Below are 17,871 nucleotides of genomic sequence, written 5' to 3' on the forward strand. Positions count from 1 at the left end.
GCCCCCTCCCCTGTCACCACCGAGGTGTCTTGTTGCAGCCTGGCTTCCCGTCCCCAGCCCCACTTGAGCCCCGAGGACTGGCACGAACAATTGAATTGCTGTCTGCTTTATGACCCCACTTGTAAGTGCTGTGACCCCGGCAGGGGTCACAGCCCCTGGTTTGGGAACCGCCGTGCCGGGACAAGTCACTGGCAGCAAACAGGATGGGCGATTAACCAGAGGGAAACCAAGCCCAGCCTACCAGAGGTGGGCTTTCCACCTCTTAATGCCTTCCAATTAAGACCAGATGTCTTCCTGGAAGATGGTTCAGGCAAACCACAGGCAGCCGGAGGACCTGGGTGAAGCTCCCGACTTGAGCTGCACACAGAAGGTCAGACCCCACAGCTGGATGGTCTTTTATGCCCTTAAAGAGCTCTTCCATTCAGATGGCCTCCTCCCCTTCTGCACATAACCTGCTCTTGATCTCAGAAACGCTGCCAGGTTGCTGCTGGCAGGGATAAAATTGGAGCAACAGGACCCTGACAGCCAGGAACCCACCGTGGGGGGCGTGGGGGGGCTGGGGTCTGGCCGGGATGTTTCCCCCTCCAGCCAGCCAACTCTTCAATGTTTATCCTTAGCTTCTCCTCGGCTGTAAAACCCAACCATCCCACCAAGGGTCAAGAGACTTCCATTCATTACACTTTGTCACAAAGGGTTTCTGAATTCCCTGGCTAAAATATGTCACAGGAGGGCCCAGTGTGTGATGAACAGCAATTGATTGGCATTGTGGGGAGAAGTGACCTGCCCTCAGCAGAGATGAATGGATGCCTCAGGTTGCTGCTGTGGTGGCAATCAGCAATGCAAACAGGGAGCAGACCCTCCTCCCTCCTTTGCTTCCTCACCTTCCTAGTCTGCTTCTTCCCAGGCTCTGGGGAGAGGTCCAGAGGAGTTTCTGCCAAGGAGCAGCCGGGCAGGGAGTCCAAAGCTCTGTTTGTCTGCATCCCAGTGCCCCTCTGACACACCATCACCCTCCCAAAGCTGTTTGTCTGCATCCCAGTGCCCCTCTGACACACCATCACCCTCCCAAAGCTCTTCTAACCCATCCCAGTGCCCCTCTGACACACCATCACCCTCCCAAAATCACAGCATTGTTTGGCTTGGAGAAGATCTCCAAGACCATGGAGTCCAACCAGCAGCCCAGCACCACCATGGCCATCAATCCCTGTCCCCAGGTGCCATGGCCACAAGTTTCTTGAACACCTCCAGGGATGAGGACTCCAGCACAGGATCAGGATCCCAGGACATGAGGGTTTGGAAGGGACCTCCAGAGATCATGGAGTCCAACCCCCCTGCCAGAGCAGGAGCAGAGAATCCAGCACAGGTCACACAGGAATGCATCCAGATGAGTCTTGAAAGTCTCCAGAGACTCCACCACCTCCCTGGGCAGCCTGTGCCAGTCCCTGACCACTCTTGCAGGAAAGACAATTTTCCTGATCTCCAACCTCAGCCTCCCCTGGCACAGTTTCAGACCATTTCCTATCACCTGACCCTAGGGAGAAGAGCCCAACCCCACCTGGCTCCACCCTCCTCTCAGGGAGCTATAAAGAGCCAGGAGGTCTCTCCTCAGCCTCATTTTCTCCAGGCTGAACACTGTTAGCTCCCTCAGCTGCTCCTCCATCAAGAGCTGCTCCACAGGGAGGGACTCAGTGCCCCCAGGACCAGCCTGGAGGGCAGAGTGCATTGCTGTGAGGGGTTGATGTTCAGGGCCAGGCTGAGCAGGTGAGGTGGGATGGTGCTGGTGGCCTCCTGCACCCTCTGCCCAGCTCTCCAGAGGCATTCCCCTGGATGTGCAGCCCTGTCCTTGTCTCCCCAGATCGCAGAGACCTACGCTTTCCTGCCCAGGGAGGCTGTGACCAGGTTCCTGATGAGCTGCACCGAGTGCCAGAAGAGGATGCACTTCAACTCCAATGGCCTGGAGCCCAAAGGTAAGGGGGATGAGTTCTGCCAGCAGGGCTGATGCAGCATTTCCTCCCAGCAGGGTGTCCCTGGTAGCTGCCCTGCCAGTGGGAAGCTTCTTCACCACATGGGTTTCCCAGCCTAGGTTATTTATGGAATCATAGAACGGGCTGGGATGGAAGGGAGCTCCCAAAGGCCACCCAGCCCAACCCCTGTCCTCAGCAGGGACATCCTCCCCTGCAGCAGCTTGCTCACAGCCTTCTCCAGCCTCACCTTGCACAGCTCCAGCCCTGGGGCCTCAGCTCCCTCCCTGGGCAACCTGCTGCAGTGTTCCAGCAGCCTCCTGGGGCACAACTTGCTCCTCACCTCCAAGCTCAATCTGCTCTGCTCTCATTTCAAACCTCTGCCCCTGGTGCTGTCCCTGCAGGCCTTTGGGAGCAGTCCCTCTGCAGCCTTCCTGCAGCCCCCTGCAAGGGAGGTCTGAGGTCTGCCTGGAGCCTTCTCTCCTCCAGGCTGAACACCCCCAGCTCCCTCAGGCTGTCCTGCTAGCAGAGCTGCTCCTGAGCATATTCATGGCCTCCTCTGGACCCTCTCCATCAGGTCCCTGCCCTTCCTGTGCTCAGGATGTCACCCATTGGCTTGACTCAAAGCAGGACACTTGACTCAAAGCCTGGCACTCTCTGAGCCATCTGCCCCGGAGCTTGGGATCCCTTTTCAGGAGGCAGCTGATGAAAAGGGTCATTGTTCCTTCCTTCAGGGGCTCCCTCCTCACCACCCCCACATCCCCCCCAGCCCTGGCACCATCCCAGCTCAGAGAACACCAGGTGCTGATCATCCTCCCCGAGTGGTCCTAGCTGTGGAGTCCATCATCTGGGCTGAGATCTCTCTGTCCTTAGCACCTTTATAGATTAATACCAACGGGCAATTCCATTTCTCAAGGCTTTTTCACCCCCCCACCCCAGCAGCTCTCTTAAAACCATCTCACACAGAAGTCCAGGTTCTCAGCCAGCAGGCCTGGAAGGAGCAGGAATGCCCTTCTGCTCCCTGTAGTACCTAAAGAGTGACTAAGTGCCTGTAAAAATGTGTGGAGTAGATTAGATAAGGTAACTTCTCCTGGGGAGGAGTGTCTGGTTTCACTGCTGTGTGCTCAGGAATTCATCAGGAGCAAATCACCTAAACCCCATCCAGGTCCTGGAGGCACTGCACACCCATGCAGGCACAGCCATGGGTGGACCCCAGGGTGTTAAAGGGCTCTTTCCAAGCACAGAGTCACAGAGGTGGGAAGGGACTGCCAGAGCTCCTCCAGCAGGGTCACCCAGGGCAGGGCACACAGGACACATCCAGGAGGGTTTGGAAGCTCTCCAGAGCAGGAGACTCCACAGCCTCTCTGGGCAGCCTGCTCCAGGGCTCTGCTCCCTCACAGGGACAAAGTTTCCCCTCCTGTTCCCCTGGCAGCTGCTCTGCTCCAGCTTGCCCCCAGTGCCCCTTGTGCTGTGCTTGGCTCCATCCTCCCCACACTGCCCTGCACATCTTCATCCCCAGCCCTGAGGGCAGCCCTCAGTCTCCTCTGCTCCAAGCCCCAGCTCCCTCAGCCTGTGCTCACAGGGAGATGTTCCACTGCCCTCAGCAGCTTTGTGGCTCTGTGCTGGACTCTTTCCAGCAGCTCCCTCAAGTCCTTCTTGAACTGTGGGGCCCAGAACAGGACACAGTATTCCAGATGTGGCCTCAGCAGGGCACAGGTGAAGTTAAACTCAGGGAGATGAAATTGAGCTGTTCCCACCCTCTCCTCCTCCTCCTCTTGTCCATTAAATCTCATCACATTCCAGCTGTGATTACAAAAATCCCTCATTACACATCTCTGCCACCAGAGATCCCCTGCAGGGCATTCAGAAGAGCAAATTGTCCTGCTCCTGGGGAAGCTCTGAACCACCCCTGGGCTTCCCTCTCAGTCCCTCACACCGTTATCGAATTAGGGCTAATTCCAGTGGAATGAGGCAAGTGTGGAGCTGGGATCATCCCCCTTGGAACCAGCCTGCCTCTTCCAGCTGCCTGCCCAGCACGTGGGGCACGGTGAGGTGGAGATGACTTCTTGAGGGGTGAAGCTGAAGGCTCCCAGCAGCCCCCTCCTGTGACACAGGAGGTGAGGATGTGGCCCTGGAGCCTCTCAGGCCCTTGCAGACAGAGCTTCTCTTCCTTCCCCAGTTAGCTTCAGAGAGGAGGAAGGGTTCTGGGTTCTTGAGGCTCTTATCTGTTGCAGTGAAACAAATCCACAACTGAGGCTGCTGGTGGCATCACTCCAGCCTCCCCTCAGGATGGCTGCAGGCAGACTCCCAGCACTGAAGGCCATCTACCTTCCTCTTCCTCCCCACGTGAGGCTGCTGTGAGGCCTCCCTGGTTTCTGCAGCGCTGCACCATAAGGAGGGGGATGGCAGGAGAGGAGCAAATCATCATCCTAAGAGGGCTGAAAGGTCTGGAAAGCCTCTAGAGGTGTCACCCATGCCTCTCCTTCGAGGGAAGAGCATCTCTGCCCTGGTCACTGTTAGCAAATGCTGAGAGAGTGTCCTAAGCTGTGCTTGAAGGCTCCCACGCTGCCTAGCTGGGAGGCAGATGTTGGTCCTGGAGCTGTTTCCCCTTGCTCTGCAGAAGCAGGCAGCAACAGGAGCCCCCAAAGCACCTCTTGCGCTGGGGTTTGGCTGCTTGCCGTCACCAAGTGACCTCCTTGCCCAGCAGAACGCTTGGGCTTCTTTTGGGTGCCTCATCTGGAGAGATGGAGAAGTGCCCTTAGTTAATCGAGGCATGGCAGAGAGCAGGGACACAGAGCCATGGGGAAAGAAGGGGGGAGTAGATTACGGGGCTCCTGCGGGGGCTCGGGGGGGGCTCCTGCGGGGGCTGCGCGGAGCTCCTGCGGGGGCTCGGGGGGGGCTGCGCGGGGCTCCCTGCGGGGGCTCGGGGGGGGCTCCTGCGGGGGCTGCGCGGGGCTCCTGCGGGAGGGGCTCGGGGGGGGCTGTGCGGGGCTCCTGCGGGGGTCGGGGGGCTGTGCGGGGCTCCCTGCGCGGGGCTCCCTGCGGGGGCTCGGGGGGGGGGCTGCGCGGGGCTCCCTGCGGGGGCTCGGGGGGGGGCTGCGCGGGGCTCCTGCGGGGGCTCCCTGCGCGGGGCTCCTGCGGGGGCTCCCTGCGGGGGGCGGCTGCGCGGGGCTCCCTGCGGGGGGCGGCTGCGCGGGGCTCCTGCGGGGGCTCGGGGGGCTGCGCGGGGCTCCTGCGGGGGCTCCCTGCGCGGGGCTCCTGCGGGGGCTCCCTGCGGGGGGCGGCTGCGCGGGGCTCCCTGCGGGGGGCGGCTGCGCGGGGCTCCTGCGGGGGCTCGGGGGGCTGCGCGGGGCTCCTGCGGGGGCTCGGGGGGCCTGCGGGGGGTCGGGGGGGGGCTGCGCGGGGCTCCTGCGGGGGCGCGGGGGGCTCCCTGCGGGGGCGCGGGGGGGGCTGCGCGGGGCTCCTGCGGGGGGGGCTCGGGGGGGGCTGCGGAGGGCTCCTGCGGGGGGTCGGGGGGGCTGCGCGGGGCTCCTGCGGGGGCTCGGGGGGGGCTGTGCAGAGCTCCTCCAAGCTTTGCACCCTCTGATCTGAGCAAGCTGATGGCCTGAGGAGCTCTGCTCACCCTTCCCAGCCCCCACAGCAGGAATGTTTCAGCTGCCCAGGGGTGAGTTAGAATTAGAATGAACCAGGCTGGAAATGACCTTTGAGATCATCAAGTCCAACCTCTCACCCAGCACCCTCTGATCAGCTCAGCCATGGCACCAAGGGCCTCAGCCAGGCTCTTCCTAAACACCTCCAGGGCTGGGGACTCCACCACCTCCCTGGGCAGCACATCCCCAGGGCCAATCTCTCTTCCTGGGAAGAATTTCTTCTTAGCATCCAGCCTGAACATCCCCTGGCACAGCTTGAGACTGTGTCCTCTTGTTCTGGTGCTGGGTGCCTGGGAGAAGAGCCCAACCCCCACCTGGCTCCAACCTCCCTGCAGGGAGTTGCAGAGAGCAAGAAGGTCTCCCCTGAGCCTCCTCTTCTCCAGGCTAAGCAGCCCCAGCTCCCTCAGCCTGGGGAAGGATGTTAGCTGTCTGAGTTAGCTGGAGCTGGCTGGCTGCAGCCCTGCAAAGCCAAGGATTCACCTCCTTGGGGGTCTCTCCTGGCCCAGCTAGGCAGAAGGATCTGCAGGAGCAGGCTGAAGGCAGAGTGATCTCCAGGGCTCAGCCTGCTGCAGCCAAAGGAAGCAACAGGAACCATTTAGATTAAAGATCTCTTAAATGAAGTTTGTGGTTTAATGAGAGTGTTAAAAATAATCTGCAGCACCAGGTAGAGAGACTTAATAAGTTGCCTTGGTGTGAAGTCCTACCTGAGGGAATCCCAGCACGATTGGCCAGGCTTTGCAGTGCTGAGGCAAGCTGCAGTCCTGTGCCTGCTCAGCAGCCTCTGCAGGAGTCCCCTTGGCATGGAGGAGCTTCTCAGGCAGCAGCACCACTTGGGTTCTTGCTCTGCTGCCTGCCAGCTTGGTAGGCTGGACAAGTAGAGTCCACTCTGCTGCTCCAGGAAGACATTCTTGCCAGGGAGGCTGGGGAGACCCTGGCCCAGGCTGCCCAGGGAGGCTGTGGCTGCCTTCTCCCTGGAGGTGTTCGAGGCCTTGAGCAACCTGTGCTGGTGGGAGGGGTCCCTGCCCCATAGCAGGGAACTTGGAACTGGCTGAGCTTTGAGAGGTCCCCTCCAACCCATCCTGTGCCCCATGTCACCTCTGCAGCCTTGCCTCCTCCTCAGCTCCCTCCCCACCTGAGCTGCTCTGATGCCTCCAGCTGAGCATCTCAGAGGTCTTGCAGTCACCAGCTCTCAGTCTCCTTGGGTTTGTGTGGGGGAGAGAAGAATCCCAACCCCATGGGGCAGGCTCTGGGGTTACCTCCACCTGAGAAGAGTCACAGAAGGAATCATGGAAGCACAGCATGGGTTGGGTTGGAAGGGACCTTGAAGATGCTGGAGTCCAACCATGAACCCAGCACTGCCAGGGCACCCCCAAGCCCTGTCCCCCAGCAGCTGAGGGACCTGATGTCTGCTCTGTGTTTGTTGGAAGCTACCAAGAACAACTTTGATTTCTTCTGGTGGGAGGTGTCCCTGTCCCTGGCAGGGGAGGGTTGGAACTGGATGATCTTTGAGGTCCCTTCCATCCCAGCCTCTTCCAGGGCTCTGGGATTCTGTGCAGCCTTCCCTGCAGGTGACAGCAGTGCTGTGGCTGCTCTGCTGTGTCACCATGGCCTTGGTGGGGTCCTGTTGGTGGAGGAGCCTCAGCTCCAGCAGGCAGCAGCTCTGCCCAGGGCTTTGGGCTGCCTCTGGGGACACTTGGTGGGTTTGTGCTTCCACATCCCTGTGTCTACATCAGGCTTTTTTCCCCTCTCCCCCTCAGAGAGTGAACCACCTTCCTCCTTGGTGTCTGGGATCATTGACTACAACATGCCCCTCACCTCCACCTACCTGAAGCAGATGAAGCTGCGGGTGATGAACTCTCAGGAGCAGGTGAGTTGTGCTTGGGGCCTGGGGCAGTGTGGGCTGGAGGGAGTGGAGGTGCTTGGCAGGTCCAGGGTGGGAGGATGCTTCTGGAAACGGTTTGGTTTGCTTTGTCCAGGCAGGAGAGGCTCTGGGCACGGCCAGTGCTGGTGTGTGGAGGTTGGGAGGGCAGCACCTCTGCTCTGCTGGCTCAGGGGAAGCAAGCAGGGAGACTGCAGAGTCACAGAGCTGCTGTGGTGGCAATCAGCAATGCAAACAGGGAGCAGACCCTCCTCCCTCCTTTGCTTCCGCACCTTCCTAGCCTGCTGCTTCCCAGGCTCTGAGGAGAGGTCCAGAGGAGTTTCTGCCAAGGAGCAGCCAGGCAGGGAGTCCAAAGCTCTGTTTGTCTGCATCCCAGTGCCCCTCTGACACACCATCACCCTCCCAAAATCACAGAATCAGAGAATTGTTTGGCTTGGAGAAGATCTCCAAGACCATGGAGTCCAACCAGCAGCCCAGCACCACCATGGCCATCAAACCCTGTCCCCAGGTGCCATGGCCACAGGTTTCTTGAACCCCTCCAGGGATGGGGGCTCCACCACCTCCCTGGGCAGCCTGTTCACCTCCCTGGGCAGCCTGTTCACCTCCCTGGGCAGCCTGTGCCAGTCCCTGACCACTCTTGCAGGACCTAATTTCTTCCTCCTCCCCAACCCAAAGCTCTTCTAGCCCAATTTCAGGCCAGTTCCTCTCGTTCTGTCATGGTGGTGGAAGCAGCAGAGCTGGAGGGGCTGCAGTCCTTGCTTCTGGCAGCCTGCTTGTGCCTTAGACACACTAAGAAACTCTCTTCAGAAGAATCTGCCAGAAGCAAATGGGAATCTGCTCCTTTGCCTCCTCCCAGCTGCCTGGGAGCTTCAGCAGGCAGGCTCTGAAAGCCAGACCTAGCTCTTGGTTGCCCTCTCCAACTCATCAACAACTTGAGGCAGCTCAACCACAGCCACTCTGCTCTGGTGTGCAAGGGGCAGAAGGCTCTGTGGCTGCATGGGGGGTGTTGAACCACTGGATTTTGGGTTGGGAATGGGTGGGGCAGCCTGCCAGAGGATCACCCCCAAGGCTGTGCAGCTCTCTGAGGTTCTGCAGCTGCAGGATGAGCTGTGGGAACCTCTGCACCATGGAAACAGGCTATAAAAAGCCAAGTATGTTTTACTTGCTCCCCACAATCTGCACTGGAAGGCAGTGCTGGGTTTCCTTTCCAGCACTCTGAAACCTGACTCTGCTCTGAGGCATCACTGCCAGCTGCAGGGAGGGGGAGAGTTTGCACTGTGCAGTGCTGGGGGAACGTTGCTGGGAGCTTGGGCTGGCACCTGGTGGCAGAGTTTATCTCCTGGCACCCTGAAGGGACCTGCTTCAGAGCATCTCATGCCAGGCTGTGAGATGCCAGATGTGGGTTTGCTGGCAGGAGGTGGAGAAAGCTTCCTGCTGGAGGACAAAATGGCAGCTGGCAGGAGGCTCTGGGGCTTTGGGGAGCTGCCTCTCCTTTGCCTCTGTTGGAGGCTTGAGGGGGTTTAAGGCTTCGTTTGCTATAGGTTGTGTAAGAGCTGCTGAGATGTGGTGTGCCAGGGCCTGTGCCAGGGCTGGGCTGGGCTGGATGGTGGAACTATGGACAGCTCCGGGGCTGGGCTGGACTAAACTGGGCTGGGCTGGACTTAAACAGGCTGGGTTGGCCTGGGCTGGGTTGGCCTGGGCTGGGCTGTGTTGGACTAACCTGGGCTGGGCTAAGCAGTGTTGGGCTGAGCTGGGGATGTGGAAGTGAATGTCTGTGCCACTGTGTGGCAGCTGATGGCTGCTTCAGGACCACTTTTGGATGAATGAGGTCTCAGTCTACATTGTGCAGAACTTCCTCCTGCTGTCCAGCCTAAGTCTCCCCTGCTCCAGTTTCAAGCCATTGCCCTCACCCTGTCACTCCAAGCCCTTCTGAACAGTCCCTCCCCAGCCTTCCTGTAGTCCCCTTCAGATATTGAAATGCTGCTCTGAGGTCTCCCTGGAGCCTTCTCCAGGCTGCACACCCCCAGCTCCCTCAGCCTGTCCCCACAGCAGAGCTTCTCCAGCCCCCTGAGCATCTTTGTGGCCTCCTCTGGACCTGCTCCATCAGCTCCATGCCCCTCCTGCATTGGGGGGCACCTGAATCCTGAGCCTTAAGGCTGCAGGCTGAGGGATGCTTGTTTGGAGAGCTTGGGCTGGTAGTTTAGAGCTTTGAGAAGCTCACAGCCTGGAATTTGGGTGAGGTTTGTGCTGGAGCTGTCACTGGATGGACAGATCTGAGCCGCTGCTGCTGCCAGGGAGGCTCCTGAGGCTCACAGAGATTGGAGCAGCAGCAGTTGTCATACAGGAACAACAACAAAAAGGGGAGCAGATGAGGCAGCCAGCAGTTGTTGGTTTAGATCATCAGTCACAGGGGTTGATGATGTTCCCTGCCTCTAAAGTTTTCCTTTTCCTGAGCTCTCCTCAGGATGTTGCAGTGCAGCTTTCAAAAGCTTTTGGAGCTGCGGCAGTCGGAAGGAGTAAAGTTTGCTGCTCAGGGTGAAGCTGAAGCTGACTCCCAAGAGCAGAACAGCAGCAGAGCAGTTCCATTGCTCAGGCTTCTGAGGCACTGAGCCTTCCATCAGATCTGGAGGGAACCACAGTAGTCTGGAGGAGGAGATGCAACAGGAGTTGGGTGCTGTCAGCTCCATGAGCCAGGACAATCCCTGGCCCTTAGAGGGGGGTGAGATGGTCTTCGAAGACCCCTCCCAAGCCAAGCCACTGTGTGATTCCCCTGGGGGAAACAGATGCCATGCTCCTAAGGCAAGCTGTGCCCACACCTGAGCTGCCAGCACTGGTTCTGTGTGAGGAGAAGGGGTGGAATAACCTCCCCAGCAGTGCCTTCCCCCACACACTCCCCTGCTGCTTTAGTCCTCTTTTATCCTTCACACAGCAGTGCCAAACCTTTTCCCTGCAGGACCTTGGCTGTCTTTGTGGGGCAGGGGCTGTGGAATCTGGGCTGCTGCTCTCCCACTCCCCAGAGTGAGAGCTTTAGGCTCAACTTGGAGTTATTTGGGTTCCAGGTCCTCTGAAGATGATAGGAAGAGTTTGGACTTTGCTGCAGATGCAAAGCAGGAAGCAAACACAACCAAGGCTGCAGAGTTTGCACTGCCCAGAGGCAGGCTGCAGGGGTTTATCTACCCACACCTACCAAAGGCTCCTGCTCCCTCTCTTGCCCACCTGGCTGTCCCCACCTCATGCTCACTGACACCTGAGGGGGACAGCAGGAACAAATCAAGCACCAGACTCAGGATTCATTTGGCTTTTGCCAAAGCTGCCTGTGTGCAGCAGCACCAGGAGGAGCTTGCCTCACTTGGGGTGAGGGTGACAGAATTTATGCCAAAGTGCCCTTCTAACTGCCTTATTCAGGTGTGGATGTGACTGCCATTCCTGAGTGCTGCTGAGCACCTCAGTGCTTCATGGATTCATGGAATGGGTTGGGTTGGAAGGGACCTGCAAGATCAGCCAGTGCCAACCCCCCTGCCATGGGCAGGGACACCTCCCACCAGCCCAGGTTGCTCAAAGCCTCATCCAGCCTGGCCTTGAACACCTCCAGGGAGAAGGCAGACACAGCCTCCCTGGGCAACCTGGGCCAGGGTCTCCCCACCTTGATTGGAAAGAATTCTTCCTCATCTCCAGTCTCAATCTCCCCTCTTCCAGCTCAAAGCCATTGCCTCTCACCCTGGCACTCCCAGCCCTTGGAAAAGGGCACAAAGAGGTTGTGTCAATTGGTGACAAACTCCCCAGGAGCCAGCACTGGTCCCTGGCAGCCCAGCAGGCAGCTGTGTGCTGAGCTGCATCCAGAGCAGGGAGAACAGCAGCACTCTGCCCCTCTGCTCTTCTCAGACCCCACCTGCAGCACTGCCTCCAGCTCTGGTGCCCCAAGCACAAGAAGGACCTGGAGCTGCTGGAGGGGGTCCAGAGGAGGCCACAGAGATGATCAGAGGGCTGAGAGAGGTGGGGTTGTTCAGCCTGGAGAAGAGAAGGCTCTGGGGAGACCTTAGAGCAGCTTCCAGTACCTGCAGGGGCTGCAGGAGGGTGCTGGGGCAGTGATGTCCCCAGAAGGAAGCACAGCCAGAAGAGCTGTGGAGAAAGGGTTTTGTCTTTGCTGGGGGACAGGCAGGAGAGGAGCTCTGTATGTGGCTGCCCATGAAATGAGGAGTTCCTGGGGACAGTTCTTGAGTATCAGTTGGAGCTGGCATGATGGAAACCAGCTGGGACCTGCGTGGCTTAAACTGGGTTCAGTAGGGCAGGGAGGGAGCTGCTGGGCTGGGAGCTTCCCTCCCTTCCCATTTTACACCAGTTCTCACCCCCCTGAGGGAAATCAGGCCCCTCACCCTCCCTGAGTGCTGCACTAGCCCCCTTTCAGGGTATCTACTGAGGCATTAGAGCATCTCTCAGCTTCTGACCTTCCCAATCTAGCAGCAGCAAAGGAAGGAGTAGAAGAGATTGGAGATCTCTCCCTAATGATCCTTTCAGCTCCCTTTTTCAAACACTAAATATTAACACTTTGAAATGATTGCTTTGGGGAGGTCATTGCCATCATTGCCCAGACAACCTTCCCTGTCTTGTGCAAACTCAGCCCTGGTTTGATTCCTTTTCAGGCCACGCTGTGGGGTGTGATTTGCACTGGTGGCAAAGTTAGGCTTGAAACAGACAAAATCCTGCCCAGCCTCACTCCCTCTTTGCTGCTTCCTTGTCAGACACCATCCCAGGCTGGGGAATTGGCTTTAAAGGATTCAGAAACCTTTGGGAAGGTTGCTTCAGTGCCTTGCTGGCTGAAGGTCATGCAGACAGTAATGGCAGGAGCTGCTCTGGGATGGGCAGTAACAGAAGCCTTTATTTGGTTGCTGGGGCTCTGCCAGGCTGACTTGGGAGTGTTGGAGTGGGACAGAGCCTTGTCCTGCACCCCAACATGCTCCCCCCCCAGCAGTTCCCTGCAAACCTGGCAGCATGTGATGGGCATGGGTGTGGAGTGGGCTTCAGAGGATGACTTCAGGTCAGGTTTTAAGCCAAAGAGCAGGACATCCTGGAAGGGGGGATGGAAAGATTCACATCCCATGGAGGTACAGGGGGGTGGTGTGATTTGAGCCTCCTCTGTGGGATCTGGGAGCTCTCAGCCTCATAACCAAAGGTTGATCTGCAATATTAAGTCCTCCTCCTTGCACTCTCCTTCTCCTTGGTCCACCCCTTCTTGTGCTTGCTGGCTTCAGTTTCTCAGAAGGCTCCAGCATTACCAGAACAGCTCAGATGCATCTTCCCCTGGCAGCATGTTTGCTTCTTTCTGCTTCAGATCCATCTGCAGGCTGGTCCTGGGGGTGCAGAGCTGGCACTGGGGAGCCAGGGAGGGGAGTGAGCAGCTGCAGAAGAGGACAGGCTGGGTTTTCATTCTCCTCCTTTCAGTTCACTGGGAGAGCTGCAGACGTCTCGCTCCGTGCAGTGCTAAGGGAGCAGACAAAAAACCGCCGGCAGAGCTGGCAGCTGCTGGGGGAGGTCTTGGCCCTGGGTGTAGCTGTTGGAGTGCTTAGTGAAGGGATCCTGGAGAAATGCTCTGTGTGTTGATGGATGTGCAGAGAAGGCAGGAGCAACGCAGGCAGTGTTTGGAAGGAAGTGGGATGATGTGTTTGCATCACATGAGGATGATAAGCTACTTCCCAGTCCATTAGAGAGGGTGTTAAACCTCTCCAGGAATAAATACCATCTCCATCAGCTTGATGAGATAACTCTCAGCCTTCCTTTGGCTCGGGAAGATCTCGTTTCCTGCTGTTGATTTTTTAAGATGCTTTTGGAGCACTGCAGAGGATCCCTGAAGGTTCCTTCCAGGCAGAAGGAAATGGACCGCTGGCTGTGCCCCGTGGGCTGGGCGAGGTGGATGTGATCCCTGCGACGGAGGCTGGCTGGGAGATCCGCGCCGGCACAGCCCTCTAGTGGGGACACAGCAGTGGGCTTGGCTGGGACATTGAAATGAGCTGGAAAGGAGGGACTTTGTCCCGGCAGAGCCCGGGAGGAAAGTCCAGCAGTCCTGCCACTGACTCGTCCTAGCGAAGATAGTTCAGCCAGACTTTCATCCTTGGCCTTAATGGCTCATGAGATGCAGGAGGTCAGATGATGAAACCACTTAACCCCCTCTCAGGCTGGTGTGAATGGTTTGCTTTCAGTGAAGGTCAGCTCGGTTTTGTCAGTGGAGTTAACTCTGAGGTGCCCAGATGGTGAAAACTTCAGAGCTTTTGGCTCCTTTCCTGGGGACCTTTCAGTCTCTCTCCAGGTGAGCTCTGTCTTGGCTCAATTGAGGCAGTGCTCAGTGCAAGCAAACAGCCTGAGACCCCCACTCAGGCTGGCTGGGAGAAATCCTGCCCCTGCAGCTTCATCTTCAGCTGAAGTGTGATGCCCAAGCCCTGACTCCTCAGTTTGGGGTGTGGGGAATGGTCTTATCCCCTGTGAGCAATCAGGTGTTAATTAAATCAGGTGGCACTGCCCAGGTCCAGCCATGCCTGGAGCCCTTCCTCCTCCCAGCCTGCTCAGGGGGAGTCACTTGCTGCATGCAACTGCTCCACTCTGGTTTTCTCACAGGTAGCTGTGTGTTGATGGAGAAGTGGTCCCCTTCCCACCTTCTGTCCCCTTCCCACCTTCTGTCCCCTTCCCACCTTCCGTCCCCTTCCCACCTTCCGTCCCCTTCCCACCTTCCGTCCCCTTCCCACCTTTCCCAGTGGTGTTGTGCAGCTTAGCTAAGGTGCTGGAGCAGTGGCTGGGGGGGTGTTGAGAGAGGTTTATCTCGCTCCTGGTGGAGCTGTGGCTGGCATGCTGGGTGCCACCGAGCAGAGGCAGGGTGTGGCAGACTGGGAGGGGGCCACACCTGCCTTCAGTTCATCATTTCTCCCCAGTGCCTCCTGGGTTTGGTGAGGAGAGATGCTGCCCGTTCCCGGGGAGCTAACCAGCACTAAGCGCAGAGGCTCCCAGCAGAACCGGCAGCAAAGCTTTGGTTCAGCTGCTGTGAGGTGGGGCCAGGAAACGTTCCCGGGGGAACAAAAATGTGAGGACCCGTGCTGCACGTTGCTGGAAGCCCTTCGAGATCCATGGACTAACCTGCTGCAAGCAGTGACACCACCCTGTCCTGTGGCCCGTGGTGAGGTTGCCCCCCACGGCTCCCCCAGGCCGGGCGCTGCTGCTGCTGCTGCTGCTGCTTTGATCAAGTCACACAAATGGCTGCTGCTTAATTGCCTTCCCCCGTTAAAAAGGGGATAATACCTTGGAGAGACTTCTGAGGTCTTGCTCACTAATAAAGCTCTTCAGGAGCGTGGATGGCAGCCACTCTGAGAGCGTGAACTGTTATTAATGATTTCCGTTCCTAGGGCAGATGAAGCTCTGTGGTTCAGCTTTTTAACCTTGAGTCCTCCGCTCCCTTTTGTTTCCGCTGCCGTTCAGCCTGCAGGGGCAGGTCTGCACCTTGCCTGGTGGCACAGGGCCCGTGGCAGAGGCTCTCTGTCCCTCTCTCTCTCTCTCTGTGCACACCAAACAGGGCTGTGGTGTCTCGGAGGGAGTCTGTTCTGACTCGCAGGGGTGGGTTCGGCAGCCTGTGGTGTGGCTTGAGGAAGGCCCAGAGCGGGTTTGGTGGTAGTGCTGTTGGAGTGGACTTCACTCTGGTTTGGCTGGCCAATAGATTTGTAGCTTCATGGAATGGTTTGGGTGGGAAGGGACCTCAAAGATCATCCACTTCCAACCCCCCTACTAGAGCAAGTTGCTCACAGCCTCATCCAGGCTGGCCTTGAACACCTCCAGGGAGGGGACAGCCACAACCTCCCTGGGCAGCTGGTGCTGTGGGTTCAGGCTTTGGCAAGAAGCATCCAGGGATGTTTGGCTGGGATTGACTCATCCCTTCAATCAGCCCCTTCCCTGTGCTCCAGAGGAAGGCAGATTCCATCCACAGAAACTCCTTTGCTGCTCCTTTCCTTGGCAGCCTGGTGTAGCCCATGAAGTATGGAGCTCTGTCTCCTTCCCACCTCTCAGTCTTCGCCCCTGGGTAAAGCCCCGCTCCAGCCTGTGGCAGATGCTAACAGCTGCAGATGGAGAGAGCAAGAGGCAGTGAGAACCCAGCCCCCAGCCCCCAGCCAATCTGCTCTGCCATAAAATTCCCTTTCCTTTTCACTCTCCTTTCTTCCCTGGCTGTGCTCTGGCTGCCAGATAAGTTGAAACACGTTGCTGGTGAGAGCTGTGTGTCCCCCTGGTGCCATGCAGCTGGGACCTCCTCCAGCAGCTCTTCTCATGCCCTTCCCTTTCCTGCCTGGCCTCAGCCCGTGAGAGATTCACATTTTTAATGCTCATTACCCAGAAGGGTTTGGTGGTCACGGAGGACCCAATCCAGGAGGTCCCATTTGCTGTTTAACCTACTTTTCAGAGGCACAAGAACATCAAGTGACTGGCACAAGGTCGCCCATGAGTCAGTGGCTCCTCTGGCACCACGGCTGGATCCTGCTGTCCTGCAGTCCCCTGCTCTCACCGCTAGATCCCTGTGCCCACACTCCCCAACAGCACAACTATTCAATTAAGCTCCTACAGTGCTGTAAATGTGGCTTATTCCTGGCTCTGACAGCAGCCCTGCTATTCCAGCAGAGCCCTGCCTTTAGGAAATGATGACAGATGAGGTCAGGGCATCGCTGTGATGCCCTTGGAAGCGTCACTGCCTGGTACGCAGGCGGGCTGGGTGGTGTGGGGCCGTGACAACCAGGGCATGGATCTCCTCTGGACCTGCAGCAGCTAAGGAGGCTTTGTCTGGGCAGCAAGAGCCTGGCAGGGAGCTCAGGTTCTGCTGGGGCAGGTCTGTGTGAAGGGGTTTGCAGGGGGCAGAGGTAGGGAAGGAGTTGTGAGGAGAGGGAAGTGACTTCTAAATGATGCATCTGCTGTGTGTTCTGTGCAGCTCACGTAGTAACAGCAGGGCTGGTTTCTTGAGGGGGGGTTCTAACGTGCAGCCCCATCAGGCACTTCTCTCTCTTCCTGACAGCCTGATAAATTGTTATTACCAATTCTAAACCTAATTGCCAGTTATTTCCACCCCCCCCTGGTTAATTTGAATCCCCCCAAAAGCAGGCTTGGGGAGCCTGGTGAGCCATTTCCTTGGCTCTTCCTCCGGCGAGCCCCACTTCTGCCAGCCCCCTGACCCCGAGCGCTGGCACAAACAATCGAGTTTCTGTCGGGCTCATGACCCCACTTGTAACGGTGGTGACCCCCTCCTTGGGGTCAGGACCCCTCCCCAGCACGGGGAACAGCTCCTGGCTGCCTCGCTGCTCCTCTCCCCGGCTCCCTCCCGGTGTGGCCGTTGGACACTTTAAGTTTGCCGATGTGAAATTTAGGTTAATCCGTTTCCAAAGTGGATTAACCTAACCCACACAAAGGCACTTAGTATAAAATAAGAGTGTCCACATGGTGAGGCAGAGCAGAGCAGAGCAGCCCCTGGGCTTCAGGCTGGCAGCTCTGGGTCCCCTGTGAGCTCTTCGAACCGGGGGGGAGCCTGCACCTCGCTCCCGGGGGGATGTGCTCTCCGCGGTAGCTTGAGGTTGGGTCTGGCTTGGGAGGGAAGGGAGCACAAGGACTGAACAAAGCCCAGCAATGGGAAGGGGTTAAAAGCTGCTCCACCGAGGTCCGGGGAGTCTCCTGTTCACCTTAAATGGTCAGGATTTTATTTTAGCTGCGGGGAGGAGCGGCAGCCATTGAGCTGGAAGTGAGCACAGAGCAGGCCCCCACGCTGGGGGTTCGCAGCCCACTGCCCTCTTGTCTTGGCTGCTTCCCATGGGGTTCCCCCGTGGCTCTGCCCTCATTCCTCAGCCTCCAGCTCCAGAGATCAGCCTGGAGGAGATGGAAGCTCCACATGGAGTGATGCCCATTTACACCTCCGGGATAGGATTTTCCCGAGCTTCCCCTCCTCCCCACACACATCCTCTGGCAATGGAGTGCTTCACGCTGGAGTAGAGACCATCAGGACTGGATAGCCCCACTGACAAGCCCTGAGCTCCAGCGTGGCAGTGCCCATCCTGGTCTCTGGCACTGGCTTACCACAGCCCTGCTTCCAAATCCCTGGCACTGGAGTTGTTTGGACAAATTGGCTTCAGAACCGTTGAACAGCAAGGGGCATCGATGGGCAGGGCAAGAGGGGGACCAGGGCGCTGGTTCCCATCTGAGCAGAAGGTCACCAACCCACTGGCCTTGGGGTCCTGCCAAGGAGTGGGAACCAGCCTGTGGGATGCTAAGATGCCGACCTGGGGGGGGGGGGGGGGGGGGGGGATGGTACCAAGGTGCTGACCTGGGGGGGGGGGGCACCAAGGTGCTGACCTGGGAGGTGCCAGAATACCAGCCTGAG

General features: G+C 58.2%; 1 protein-coding gene across 1 annotated transcript in view; it reads left to right on the forward strand.

The window, feature by feature from the left end:
• NOL4L (nucleolar protein 4 like) overlaps positions 1-17,871 on the forward strand; it is a 71,634-nt gene that overhangs the window by 22,164 nt on the left and 31,599 nt on the right. Inside the window, exons 3-4 of the mRNA XM_068150199.1 lie at positions 1,853-1,964; positions 7,366-7,475. Coding sequence (XP_068006300.1) covers positions 1,853-1,964; positions 7,366-7,475 — 222 coding nt within the window. The remainder of the gene's footprint in view (positions 1-1,852; positions 1,965-7,365; positions 7,476-17,871) is intronic.

The sequence above is a fragment of the Melanerpes formicivorus genome, unplaced genomic scaffold (genome assembly GCF_026170545.1).
Source record: "Melanerpes formicivorus ecotype bairdi unplaced genomic scaffold, bMelFor1.0.p_v2 SCAF_19, whole genome shotgun sequence".
Classification (NCBI taxonomy): Eukaryota; Metazoa; Chordata; class Aves; order Piciformes; family Picidae; genus Melanerpes; species Melanerpes formicivorus.